The sequence below is a fragment of the Dipodomys merriami genome, unplaced genomic scaffold (genome assembly GCF_024711535.1).
Source record: "Dipodomys merriami isolate MVZ:Mamm:240054 unplaced genomic scaffold, mDipMer1.0.p SCAF_55, whole genome shotgun sequence".
In the NCBI taxonomy this organism is placed as follows: domain Eukaryota; kingdom Metazoa; phylum Chordata; class Mammalia; order Rodentia; family Heteromyidae; genus Dipodomys; species Dipodomys merriami.
Window position 1 is genome coordinate 8,806,912 of NW_027206124.1, and position 12,512 is coordinate 8,819,423.

The following is a 12,512-nucleotide window of genomic DNA, read 5'->3' on the forward strand; positions in this document are numbered from 1 at the left end:
CAGGTGTATGGGCGTGCGTGCGTGCGTGCGTGCATGCGAGCGTGCGGGCGTGCGTGCGTGCAGGTGTACAGGCGGGCGGGCGGGTGTGCGGGCGTGTGTGTTCTTCTCCATGCTTCCTTCTGGACCTCAGCCTCTGTCTGCTTCTGTTCCCAGCAGACACGCTTCCCTCACATGAGCAGAGCGAGGCTGCAGCTCCCCTGGTGGTCAGGAGACACTGGGTCCCGTTTGGACACAGTTGTACATTCCTGGGACCTTCTTTACACACACACGTGCTCAAAGCTTGTCCCATTTAGACTGTGTCTTTTCTCTTTCCATAAAATAGGAAACTTTTTTTTTGTTTTTACCACTCCTGAGGCTTGAACTCAGGGCCAGGGCACTATCCCTGAGCTTCTTTTGCTCAAGGCTAGCACTCTACCACTTGAGACACAGCACCATTTCTGGCTTTTTGTTTATGTGGTACTGAGGACTCAAACCCAGGGCTTCATGTGTGCTAAGCAAGCACTCTATCACTGGGCCACATTGCTAGCCAGAATAGGAAAGTCTTTATCATTATCATATTTCACATTTAAGAATACTTAAGGATGTTGGGCCCTGGTGGCCCACACCTGTCAATCTAGCTACTCAGGAGGCTGAAATCTGAGGATTGATGTTCAAAGCTAGCTTGGGCAAGAAAGTCCATGGACTTTTGTCTCAAATTCACCACCAAAAAGCTAGAAGTGGAGTTGTGGTTCTCTTCTCATGCTTCTCATCATAGCTATGAGTAGCCTGTTTTCCTCTTGGTTGTAAGAGTGAAAAAGCTCAGGGACAGAGTCCAGCCTCTGAGGTAAGCCCCAGAACTGGAGCACGCGTGCACGTTTGTGCGCGCGCGCGCACGCACGCGCGCACACACACACACACACACACATACACTGTGTCAGTAACATAGTGCTTGGGTTTGTTATGGTCATTGGCTTACGTGATGGCATTGTTTGGCAGCCTCAAGACCTAAGCACTTACTGGTGTTCATCAACCCCTTCGGGGGCAAAGGCCACGGCAAGCGGATCTACGAGAGGAAGGTGGCGCCGCTCTTCACACTGGCCTCCATCACCACCGACATCATCAGTGAGTGCGTGTGCCTCTGTCCTGCTGGCACGGGGCGGGCAGGGGGGGGCACGGGGGGGAGGGCACGGGGCAGGGGGAGGGCACGGGGGGGGCATGGGGGGGAGGGCACGGGGGGGCACGGGGCGTGAGCTCACGGGAACCTCCATCACCACCGACATCATCATCAGTGCGTGTGCCTCTGTCCCGCTGGCACGGGGCGGGGGGGGCACGGGGCGTGAGCCCACGGGAGCTTCCATCACCACCGACATCATCATCAGTGCGTGTGCCTCCGTCCTGCTGGCACGGGGCGGGGGGGAGGACGGGGGGGGCACGGGGCGTGAGCCCATGGGAGCTTCCATCACCACCGACATCATCATCAGTGCGTGTGCCTCCGTCCTGCTGGCACGGGGCGGGCAGGGGGAGGATGGGGGGGGCATGGGGCGTGAGCCCACGGGAGCCTCCATCACCACCGACATCATCATCAGTGCGTGTGCCTCCGTCCTGCTGGCACGGGGCGGGGGGGAGGACGGGGGGGGCATGGGGCGTGAGCCCACGGGAGCCTCCATCACCACCGACATCATCATCAGTGCGTGTGCCTCCGTCCTGCTGGCACGGGGCGGGGGGGAGGACGGGGGGGGCATGGGGCGTGAGCCCACGGGAGCCTCCATCACCACCGACATCATCATCAGTGTGTGTGCCTCCGTCCCGCTGGCACGGGGCGGGGGGGGCACGGGGCGTGAGCCCACGGGAGCCTCCATCACCACCGACATCATCATCAGTGCGTGTGCCTCCGTCCCGCTGGCACGGGGCGGGGGGGGGGGGGTCACCAAGAGCCGGACACGATCGAGGTAGAGGGAAAAGCAGGATGCAGAATTGTGTGTCGGGGACCCAGGCACCGAGACCTTCTCCCTTCCGCGTTGTTTCCACCGCGACAACAGGAGAAACACAGTGGTAGCCGTGCAGAGTTCACAACCCTCAAAGAAATGATTGCTGACAGCGAAGTCAGCCGATGGCAGGTGTCACCCGGGACGTCCCCCAAGGAGGACAGTGCTGGCCCTGGCAGAGGGGGCGTTAGTGAGAGCTGAGGGGCCGTTTCCTCCGGAAGGCCTCCAGAGCCTCCCAACCACACAGTGACCAGTGACGGAATGGCGTATGGCCTCTTACCTACATGGATTCCCAGATGTGTGTATAAACCATACCCTGTGATGTTCCCCACAGTTACTGAACACCCCAATCAAGCCAGGGAGACTCTGTATGAGATGGACATGGATGCCTACGACGGGTGAGTAGTCTGTTCTCTTGGTTGTCTGCCGTGGATCCAGTGGAGGCCTACCACCATCTCCTCCTCTTTCCCCCTCCCTTTCCCTCTCCTCCTCCAGCTCCTTCCCCTCCTCCTCTTCCTTTTCCTTCCCCTCTTCCTCCCCCTTTCCCTCATTCTCTTCCTTTCCCTCCTCTTCTACTTCCTCCTCCTTCTCTTTCTCCTCTTGCTCCTCCTTTTCTTCCTCCTCTTCCTCTTCCTCTTTTCTCTTCCCCTTCCTTCTCCTTCTCTTCCACCTTCTCCTCCCTTTCTCTTCCTCCTCCTTTTGTGCCATTATTGGAGCTTGAACTCAAAGCCTCACACTCTACTTGGTTCTTTCACTCAAGGCTGGTGCTCTACCACTAGAGCCACACCTCCACTTCCTGCTTTTTGCTGGAAGATTGGAGATTTGTCTGCCAAGGCTAGTGTTGAACCTCGATCCTTAGATCTCAGCTTCTTCAATAGCCAGAATTGCAGGTGAGAGACACCAGTGCCCAGCTGTAAACATGCTTCTTACAGCAAGTCCAAGAAAGGCAACGATGTGGGGGCACACACAGCCGCCGCTGTCGGGAAGACGCTGTGGGCAGCCCTGGCTCCCTGTTCAGGCTTTGGTAGGATGTCTTCATACAGTTCAGTGTCCACACAGGAGGAACCAACCCACTGTGGGGCTGCCTAAAGTTGCAATGGTGTCTGTCTGTAGGCCAGTGTCCTGCTTTGCTAATGTGGCACTAATGATGTTCCCTAGTTGTTGTTGTTCTTACTACTCTTATTTTGGTGGTGCCGGGGTTTGAACTCGGGGCAAGCATTCTGCCACTTGGGCCACAGCTTCAGCTTGTGGCTTTGTGTGGGGGATAGGAGCCTGCAGTTATTTATGCTGTGCCTGTACCAACTTGACCTCAGGCCTCACGCTCTCACTCCGTTTTCTTATTCATGGCTGGTGCTTTACCACTTGAACCACATTTCCAGTCTGGCATTTTGCTGAGAATCACACAGCCTTGTTTATCCAGGTGGTCTTAGCTTCCTGAGTCAGATCGGTCAGGCGGCCCCAGGCTCTGCACATGCCCTCTGTCTTCTCTAGGGTCACAGGATATGTCTCTGCACACACACGTGTGCATGGACACACACACACACACACACACACGTACGTCTCCATGCTGCTCACACAGACCCTGCCATCTCCAGCCCCAGACAGCACACCTGTCCCACCCCTCAGTCTGAGCTTCTTCTCCTGCTCTTGGCCCTGCCCACTCAGCCCTGACTCGGTCTCCCCTCTCCTATGTCCAAACCCGCAAGGCCACTCCCAGGGGTGACAGAGTGAGGTCCAGTGCCATGCGCAGGAAGGCCGCCTCTGGGTGGGCCAGAAGAGGACAAGGACCGTGGCAGGCTCCTCCCCCGCCGCTTCCCCACGCCCACCTTTAGGAGACATGCAGCTCTTTGGCTCTGCTGTGCTGCCCAGCAGCTTCAATCTTCAAGAGTTTAAGGATTTTCGGTTGTTGCATTGTTTTTGCTTTTACTTTTTATTGTTGCAGTGTTGAGGCCTGAGCCCGGGGCCTTGTGTGTGTTAGCAAGCGCTCTGCCATGAGCAACACCATTGGCGCCTGAGTTGTGAGTGTTTTCGGCTGGTCACACAGGCGCTCACGGTGCTGCAGTGCCAGGGGCCGGCACCCTGCCACCCTGCCACCCAGGGAAGGTTCAAGATCACCTTCTCAGACGCCTGCTAGGCCCAAACTTGCAAGCTGCCTCCTGGCACTCAGGTCCCCGGTTCCCATGGGCCGTGGGGGGGTCTGGCTTGCTCGTGTAATCCTTCTAGAGAGGGAGAGATTGGGAGCAGTGCGGTTAGAAACCAGCCTGAACAAAAAGTACACAAGACCCCATTTCAGCCAGCAAAAGCGGGGAGGTGTGACACACATCATCCATCCCAGCTACACAAGAAACAAACAGCTGCACCAGTGTCTAGGCTGACCTGGGTACAAACACTCTTTGAAAAGTCACTAAAGCAAAAAGCGCTGGAGGTGTGGCTCAAGTGGTAGAGTTCTTTGCCTGGCAGGTGCAAGGCCCTGAGTTGTACCTCCAGTACCACCAAAGCCAGGGGCAAACGCATTATGGGCTCTGGTGTGCTGTTGTCCTCCCCAGTATCGTCTGCGTGGGCGGTGACGGCATGTTCAGCGAGGTGCTGCACGGTCTGATCGGGAGGACGCAGAAGAGCGCCGGCGTGGACCAGAACCACCCCCGGGCCGCGCTGGTCCCCAGCCCGCTCCGCATCGGCATCATCCCCGCAGGTACGGGCGGGACCCGGGGCCAGGCTGCCTGCGCTGCCCAGCCCCTGGAGGAGGCCGCCTGGGCTGTGTGTGTGCATGCGCGTGTGTGTGCGTGCGCGTGTGTGCGCACATGCACGTGCACATGTGTGCACGGCAACACCCTTCCTGCTTGGTCTGTTTTTGTCCAATGCAGATTTAAAGTCAGATTCTTGCCCTTTCTGAGCTCGCGTGCGCAGGGCTGGTGCTCTGTCACGTAAGCCACCTCTCAGCTCAGTTCTTTGGTGTTTTTTTTTTTGTTGGTCGTGGGGCTTGAACTCTGGGCCTGGGCTCTGTCCCTCAGCTCTTCAGCTCAAGGCGAGCGCTCTACCACTTGAGCTACAGCGCCACTTCCGGTTTTCTGGTGGTTTATTGGAGATAGGAGTCTCACGGTCTCTCCTGCCCGGGCTGGCTTTGAACCGCGATCCTCAGATCTCAGCCTCCTGAGTAGCTAGGATTACAGGCGTGAGCCACCAGCGCCCGGCTTCTTTGGTGGTTTTTCTAGAGGTGGAGTCTTGGGGATTTTCTGCCCACGCTAGCAAACTGATCCTTTGCATCTCAGCCTCCAAAGTAGTGAGGATTACAGCCTGAGCCACCAGTGCCCAGAGCAGCGCGCTGTGCCCAGCACATCCTGATCTGTGGTCAGGACCGTGGCTGTTTGTGTGCTGAAGGATCGCCGTCTGCCTCGGGCGTGTTCTTCGTCTCCGGGGAGTTCTGTGGGGGCCCCGGGAAGGAGCGCGCCTCCTGCCGTGTGGACTCGTCCTGTGCCATGAGGAGACCCCGGCGGGGAGACCTCAGGGGCGCCCTGCGTTCAGACCGCGGCGTGGCTCCTCGTGCTACCCCAGCGTCCGCCACAGCGCCGGGATCACGGCAGGCCTCTGCTTTTCCCTCTCCCTGGACCTCGGTTCCCAAAGGTGGAGGAGCAGAGGGAGGGAGCCGAGAGCTCTGCCCGGGGCAGAAGAGCCGTCCAGTGGGGCGGTTGTGGGTCTCCGGCTCCACTCCACGCGGGCTTGCTGGCAGCCTGGTGCGGCGTGCTCCGCCCTGGTGGGGGGCCTCTCAGCAGAGGATGGCCTGCTGGGCGCCTGCTGACTGGCCTGTGAGCACGCTGGGCGAGAGTCAGCTCACACACAGACACACTCATATGCATGCTCTCACACACACGCACACACACACGCGCCCGCCCTCCAGGGCCCGCTGTCTTGCCATCTGCGGCTGGTTCCCAGGGAGTTGTGGTTCTGTCAGTGACCGGGACATGAGGCCATGTCCCCGGAGGACAGCATGCCCTCCCCGCCCTTCCCTGTTCTCTGCCTCCTTGCTCACAGATCTCAGTGGCGGCACACGCGGCCCCGGAGGCTCCACGTGGAAGTGGCTCTCTCCCGAAGACAACCCCTTGGGGCTCTCTGAGCCCACGTGGTTTTCTATACCTGTGTTTAACTTCGGCAGTCCGATGGGATTCTGGTGCATGCTTGTGGCTCATGCCTGTAATGCCAGCTATTTGGAAGGCTGAGATCCAGAGCATCATAGTTCATAGCCAGAACAAGTGAAAAACTTCACAAGACCCCTCTCAACTATTTGCTGCATACAGTGGGCGCACCTTCGCCCTAGCCATGAGAGGCTGAGATGATAGTTTTGATTGTGGGTCCACGCTTGCCCATGAGACCCATCACCACAGAAGAAGCTGTGCACAGCGGTGTGTACGTCATTCCATGTGTGCACCAGGCAGGAAGCGCGTCCCTGCCCCTACATAACCAGTGCAAAAGGAGCTGGGGCCTGGCTCAGCAGTGGAAGCACCTGCCTAGCAGATGCAAGGCCCAGAGTTGAACCCCAGGCCACTAGAAAAAATGGTTTGGCTCATTTGGGATGGTCAGGCCTAATAAGCCTCAAAGACTTAAACCAGACAGCCAGGCAGGCAGAGCACACGCCACCCTGACACTGGGGGGCGGAGGCAGGCAGGACAGGGGGTCTCAGCGTTAGCAGCGGTCAGAAGGCGCAAGTCAGCTCAAGTGGTGGCGGTCTGGAGCTGCGGCCTGGCCCACGGGGCTCCGAGAGGCTCCTCAGGTCACTCAGGACCAGAGACGGCAGGCTGCCCGCGTCTGAGGCAGAGCCGGGGCCTCCGACTCAGGCTGGCCCGGGCCAGCCCCGGCCAGCTGCTGTGCCAGCGGCCATGCGCTGCGGTGCCGCCGCTCTGTGCACACGCCCCGTGCGCTCCAGGTGGAGACCAGGCGTCTGGACAGCTCGGCCCTCAGCCCCCTCCGGGCGGTCTCAGCCAGGACTCAGGGCTCACCGGGGTGAGCTGGGGCCTCAGCGCCGCCGTGTCCAGTACGGGGCTTTCCTCACCCTTCCTGCCTTCCCCTTGTGCTGACCTGGCTCTCCTCCCCGGCCGTGCTCTGGGCAGTCTCGCCTTGCTCGTGAGCCTCTGGTGCCAGCTATGGAGGCAGCGCGTGGCCCGAGGAGCCGGCGCTGACCAGGCCTCTGTAAGGAGCCCTGCGCCTGCCACGTCCACCTCGCAGGAGAACCGCGTTCCTCCTCACGCCAGGCCGCGGGGGGGAGGAGGCAGGGCCCGGGTGACGAGGTCTGCCCCCCCCCCCCCAGGCTCCACAGACTGCGTGTGCTACTCCACCGTGGGCACCGTCGACGCCGAGACTTCAGCCCTGCACATTATTGTTGGTGAGTCAGGTCTCATGTGGGAGCCGCCCCACGCGTAGACCCCGGCCCCTGTGGGTCCTGCGGCCACCCTGCTTTCTCCCATCTTCCCTTGCCTGGCCCTCTGCTCGGCACGAGGCCCCGCCCGGCCCATCGCCTCCTTCCCCAGCCCATTCCCGGGCCAGGCTGCGGGGGGGGGGGCAGCCCAGTGCAGCCTCCCACACGTGGTTCCTCCGTGGTCCGTGTCCTCCCTTGCCCTTGACCTCACCCCACCTGCACCGAGACCGGCTCCCACGGGCTTCCCAGCCCGCTTCCCATCCTGGGTGACGTCCCATTCCTTCCTGGGAATCTGGGCTCAGCCCGAGGCAGGAAGGGACCTGTGTTCCTGGGGGAGCTGCCCAGAGCCCCCAGGACGATACCAGGAGCCCGTCCCTTTCTTTGTCCCTGTTTGGAGCAGGCCACATCTTACCAGCCATGTTTTTTTACATTGTGACTATGAAGGAGATGTAGAGGGTGATAGTTACACGAGTCAGGTAAAGAGCACATTTCTTTTTGGACAGCGTCACCTCTTCCCTCGCTTCTCTCCAGGTTTTTCCCTCCTGAAAGGTTATGTCTAAAGATGTCTGTCCACTGAGTTTATACTTTGCCTTGGTTTTGAGGCAAGCCCATCCTGCGTGGCCAGGCTGGTCTCCACCTCAGAGTCTCCTGCCTCACTCTCCCGGGGGCCGGGATTACAGGCGTACGTCACCATGTCTGGTGACCGTTCCTTCAGCCTCAGCCCACCTGGGCGCGCTCTTGTCCCTCCCCACAGAATAGCTCTGGAATAGTTTTGGAAATCGGAGCCACGTTCTGCTGTCTGCATCGTGGCGCTGAAGCTCCCCGCTGTCCCCCGTCTCGGGCTCCCTCGCGGGTGCTGTCTGGGGGCAGGGGGCGGGCGGAGGGGCTCCCTCACGGCGTCCCTCCGTCCCAGGAGACTCGCTGGCCATGGACGTGTCCTCCGTGCACCACGGCAGCACGCTGCTGCGGTACTCCGTGTCCCTGCTGGGCTACGGGTTCTACGGGGACCTGATCAAGGACAGCGAGAAGAAGCGGTGGATGGGGCTCGTCAGATACGACTTCTCAGGTAACGGGGACGGGTGCTAGCGTGGCGCCGCCCTGAGCCGCTGCACGCCGGGGCACGCACAGGCGTCGGTGAGCCGGGCTGCGCGCTGCACACACAGGGCGAGTCCACAGACGTGCAAAGGTGGACGCCCTGCGGGCAGACAGGTCGCGAAAGGCCTGCCTCATCCGCAGCGAGCGAGGGCCGCAGGGGCCTGGTCTTGAACTTGCGTTGGTATGACACACATCCTGGTCTCGAGGCTCACTCAGACCAGTGGGTGGCCCCTGAGAGACACCGTGTGTGTCCCGTCACAGGCTAAAGGAAGGTGAGCATCAGGAAGTTCATGTTCTCATCCCCTTTGGACTGTAGAGGTGAAACATTTTTGTTTGTGTTTTGGTGCTGGTCCTGGGGCTTGAGTGCAGGGCCTGGGCGCTGTCCCTGAGCTGCTTTTGCTCAAGGCTAGTGCTCTACCACTTGAGCTACAGCTCCACTTCTGGCTCTTTTGGGGTACTTCATTGGAGATGAGTCTCAGAATCCTACTAGGCTGGCTTCAGACTATGATGCTCGGATCTCGGCCTTCTAAGTAGCTAGGGCTACAGGCGTGAGCCACTGGCACCTGTCTGAAGTGGACGTTTTAACAGAATGAAGTTGGTTTTGTGGTCCCTGGGAGCATAGCAGTCCGTGTGACAGTGTTCACTGTGGAGAAACCTGGCTCGAGATGCTGAGCTCAAGCGCGGCGTGTGCGTGTCCCCACCGTCTCCCGTAAGGGCCCTGCCTCAGCTTCCAGAAAGAGCCATTGTTCTCTCAGCGCGTGCCTGCCAGGTGCCCATCCTGGGCCAGGCTTCCTCCCAGGCCAGGGACACGGCCTGGACAGGACTGGCAGACCCTGCCCCACATCAGCGTCCCTGGGCAGCTCTAGATCCCACACCGGGGCTCCGCAGAAATGCCTGTGCCGTTCCTCCTGCGCCCTGGGGGAGTGGAGGAGCCGGGTGTCAGGCGGGCTGAGGGCGGGGGGCTGCGTGTGGGGTCTCACCAGCTGTGTCCTGAGTCTACGGGCTGCACCACAAGGCGGGGCAGGCCGCTGTGAGCAGGCAGGCCTCTCGTCCGGGGACTCTGCAGCCCCATGAGGTGACGGCGGCGGTGACCTGCGGCGTCCCCTCTGCTGCTCTGTTCCAGGCGTGAAGACGTTCCTCTCGCATCACTACTACGAAGGGACCGTGTCTTTCCTCCCGGCCCAGCACACCGTGGGCTCTCCCCGGGACAGGAAGGCCTGCCACGCGGGGTGAGGGCCTTTCTTTCTGGGTTTGCCGCAGGGATGGGCAGTGCCGGGCGGTGGGGCGGCCTGTGGGGTGTCTCGGCTTCTCAGGCACGGCCACCCCGAGCCCGTGCGGCCCCCGAGCCCCCGGCTGAGGGAGGCGCGGAGGAGGCTCTGCTCGGGGTCTCCCGGCTTGTGCTGGGGTGAGGCTAGCGTCTGTGTGGTCTCCTTTTGGGGGTTCCTTCTGCCCCTCTTGAGGTCTGATGAAAGCCGCTGTTGTCAGCAATCCATGCGAGCCGAAGCCGAAGCCCCGTCCTTCCCCCAGAGGAGCTCCTCGGGGGTGGCGGAGCCCTGGCCCGCTCTGGCGTCCTTCGGGAAGGGGGCGGCCAGCAGGAGTGCAGGGCTGGACGGGCAGGGCTGCGGGGGCCACCCGGAGCCCGAGCGCCAGGAGCTTCACCTGAGCCTCCGTGGGTGGAGCGGCCCTCGGCCAAGCTGGTCAAGGCCTTCCTCAGACCTTAGGAAAGGATTTGCAGGTGCAAATTCAAAAGCAGATGTAACTTTGAGTTCTCAAAATGAGTATGCTAAGAGTTGTTCTCAGTTGAGTCTTGGATTCTGTGAAGAGCCCAGCACAGGGGCTCCGTTGCTCAGTGAAGACAGGCGTGTCCTTGCGTTTCAGATGCTTTGTGTGCAGGCAGAGCAAGCAGCAGCTGGAGGAAGAGCAGAAGAAAGCCTTATATGGCTTAGAAAATGCCGGTAACCCCCCCCCCCCCGTCTTTCTGTCTGATCCCCGTGTCGGCCCTCTCTTTTCCGCTGCCCATCTGCCCTGTCCTCGCTGCTCCATTAGACCACATGGTCCCTTTATCTCTAGCTCCAGGCAGCAACAAATGGTTGCTACTCAGCAGACTTTGGGAGGCCCACGCACGGGGAGGCCAGCCAGGCTCCTTGTGGCCTGCTCTGCAGTAAGGCAGTCAGCAGGTGATCAGGTGAAACTCCTGCTTTCCTGCCACAGTCACCCACCGTGCGTGGCTAGCGGGCGTGGCCTCCCACCGGTGGCAGGTGATTTGTGGACACCGAGACTGGAGTGTCGTGCATTTTCCACATGTTATGAAATAGCATTAAGCTTTTTGTCTTCTGTTATATCTGGGGCTCGAACCCAGGGCCTCAAGCTCTCCTCCCTTGGCTTACCACTCGAACCACACCTCCAGTCCAGTATTTTGTTGGTTAATTGGAGATGGACTGATTTTATAGTTGGTTAATTTTAAAGACTTTTTTTTTGGGCTGGTCTGGCTTCAAACTGTTTTCTTCCAGGTCTCAGCCTCCTAAGTAGCTGGGATTGCAGGTGTGAGCCACTGGAGCCCAACTATAAAATATGCTTTTGATTTTTTTTTTTCAATTATTTTAAATGTGAGACCCAGTCTCAGGTCACCGGCCATCCATACAGATGTTCAGCCCTTGGTGAGCGCTGCTGGTCCTGCTGCTAAATCACAGGCCCAGTGGATGCCGGTCTGCCTGGCCACACAGGAAGTGGCCTTTAGGTCCTGAGGCCAGCGGGCAGCGGCAGGGTGGGTGTGTCAGGCCGGTGACCGTGAGCTCGTGAGGTCTCCATGCCGTGCTGGAGCGAGCACAGCGATCCTGCCCGTCTCCTCAGAGTGGCTGCCGTGTGCCTCGTAATAGTAATGTCTGCCTGCCCCGTCTCCTCAGAGTGGCTGCCGTGTGCCTCGTAGTAGTAACGTCTGCCCGGTTCTTTGTGCTTCAGAGGAGGTAGAGGAGTGGCAGGTCGTCTGTGGGAAGTTTCTGGCCATCAATGCCACAAACATGTCCTGTGCTTGTCCCCGGAGCCCTCGGGGCCTCTCCCCAGCCGCCCACCTGGGAGATGGGTCTTCCGACCTCATCCTCATCCGGAAGTGCTCCAGATTCAACTTCCTGAGGTTCCTCGTCAGGCACACCAACCAGTGTGACCAGGCAAGTGGGGAGCCCCGCACACGCCCCCCAGCCAGCCCGTCACACAGGGACTAGAACATTCCACGAGTCACTGCTAGTAACAGGTGTCAGCACCGGGGCGGAGCTGTGACTCCGTGGCGTTAGCGGCGCCCGGAAGCCCCTGCGCGCACGCGTCTCACCTGGTCTCCGGTGTGGCGTGGTCAGGACAGCCGGTGGAGTAGCCCGAGTCACGGCCCGTGGCCGCGGTGTGCTCCTGGGGACCGGCCTGCGGAGCTCAGCTTCCCCGCATTCTCCTCTCCCCGCAGTTTGACTTCACTTTTGTGGAGGTGTATCGCGTCAAGAGGTTCCAGTTCACGTCGAAGGCCCTGGAGGACGGGGCCCACGGCCTCGGGGGGCCGGGGAAGCAGCGCTTCGGGCCCCTCTGCAGCGACAGCCCCAGCTGCTGCTGCGCGGCGGCCCGCGGCGCCTGGAACTGTGACGGGGAGCTGCTGCACACCCCCGCCCTCGAGGTCAGGTGAGCGCGCGCCTGGCTGGCCACTCGGGTGGCACGGGAGACGCCGCCACCCCAGGCTTGAACCCGACGGGCCCCCTCACGCCCCGCCCCACCCCTCCGTGACACACCCGCGCAGCTCTGCTCTGGCGTTCTCTCTCCCTCCTCTCCTTTTCCTTCCGCTACATAATTCATAAAGCAAACACAAGTCCTGCTTTCACGCGGCCCTCCCCAGGCCTGGGCCACGGGACACGCCGCATGTGTGCTCAGTGCTGGGGGTGTGGGGGCAGCAGGAGAAGGCGGAGGAGGAGCCACAGGAAGCTGCGTGTGCGCCTGTGCGGCCCGGGGCGCCCGGGCCTGGTGTGCCGGGAAGGACTCGCGTGGGAGGGGCGGAGCCAGGTGGCTGCCATACG

The 12,512-nt window shown here is 60.7% G+C and overlaps 1 protein-coding gene across 2 annotated transcripts in view; it reads left to right on the plus strand.

The window, feature by feature from the left end:
- The window catches only part of Cerk (ceramide kinase), a 32,731-nt gene that overhangs the window by 17,833 nt on the left and 2,386 nt on the right, over window positions 1–12,512 (plus strand). For both annotated transcript variants that reach the window (XM_069999818.1, XM_069999817.1), the window contains exons 4-12: window positions 976–1,101; window positions 2,299–2,362; window positions 4,511–4,656; window positions 7,264–7,338; window positions 8,285–8,437; window positions 9,590–9,695; window positions 10,345–10,421; window positions 11,425–11,630; window positions 11,915–12,123. In XM_069999818.1, coding sequence (XP_069855919.1) covers window positions 976–1,101; window positions 2,299–2,362; window positions 4,511–4,656; window positions 7,264–7,338; window positions 8,285–8,437; window positions 9,590–9,695; window positions 10,345–10,421; window positions 11,425–11,630; window positions 11,915–12,123 — 1,162 coding nt within the window. The remainder of the gene's footprint in view (window positions 1–975; window positions 1,102–2,298; window positions 2,363–4,510; window positions 4,657–7,263; window positions 7,339–8,284; window positions 8,438–9,589; window positions 9,696–10,344; window positions 10,422–11,424; window positions 11,631–11,914; window positions 12,124–12,512) is intronic.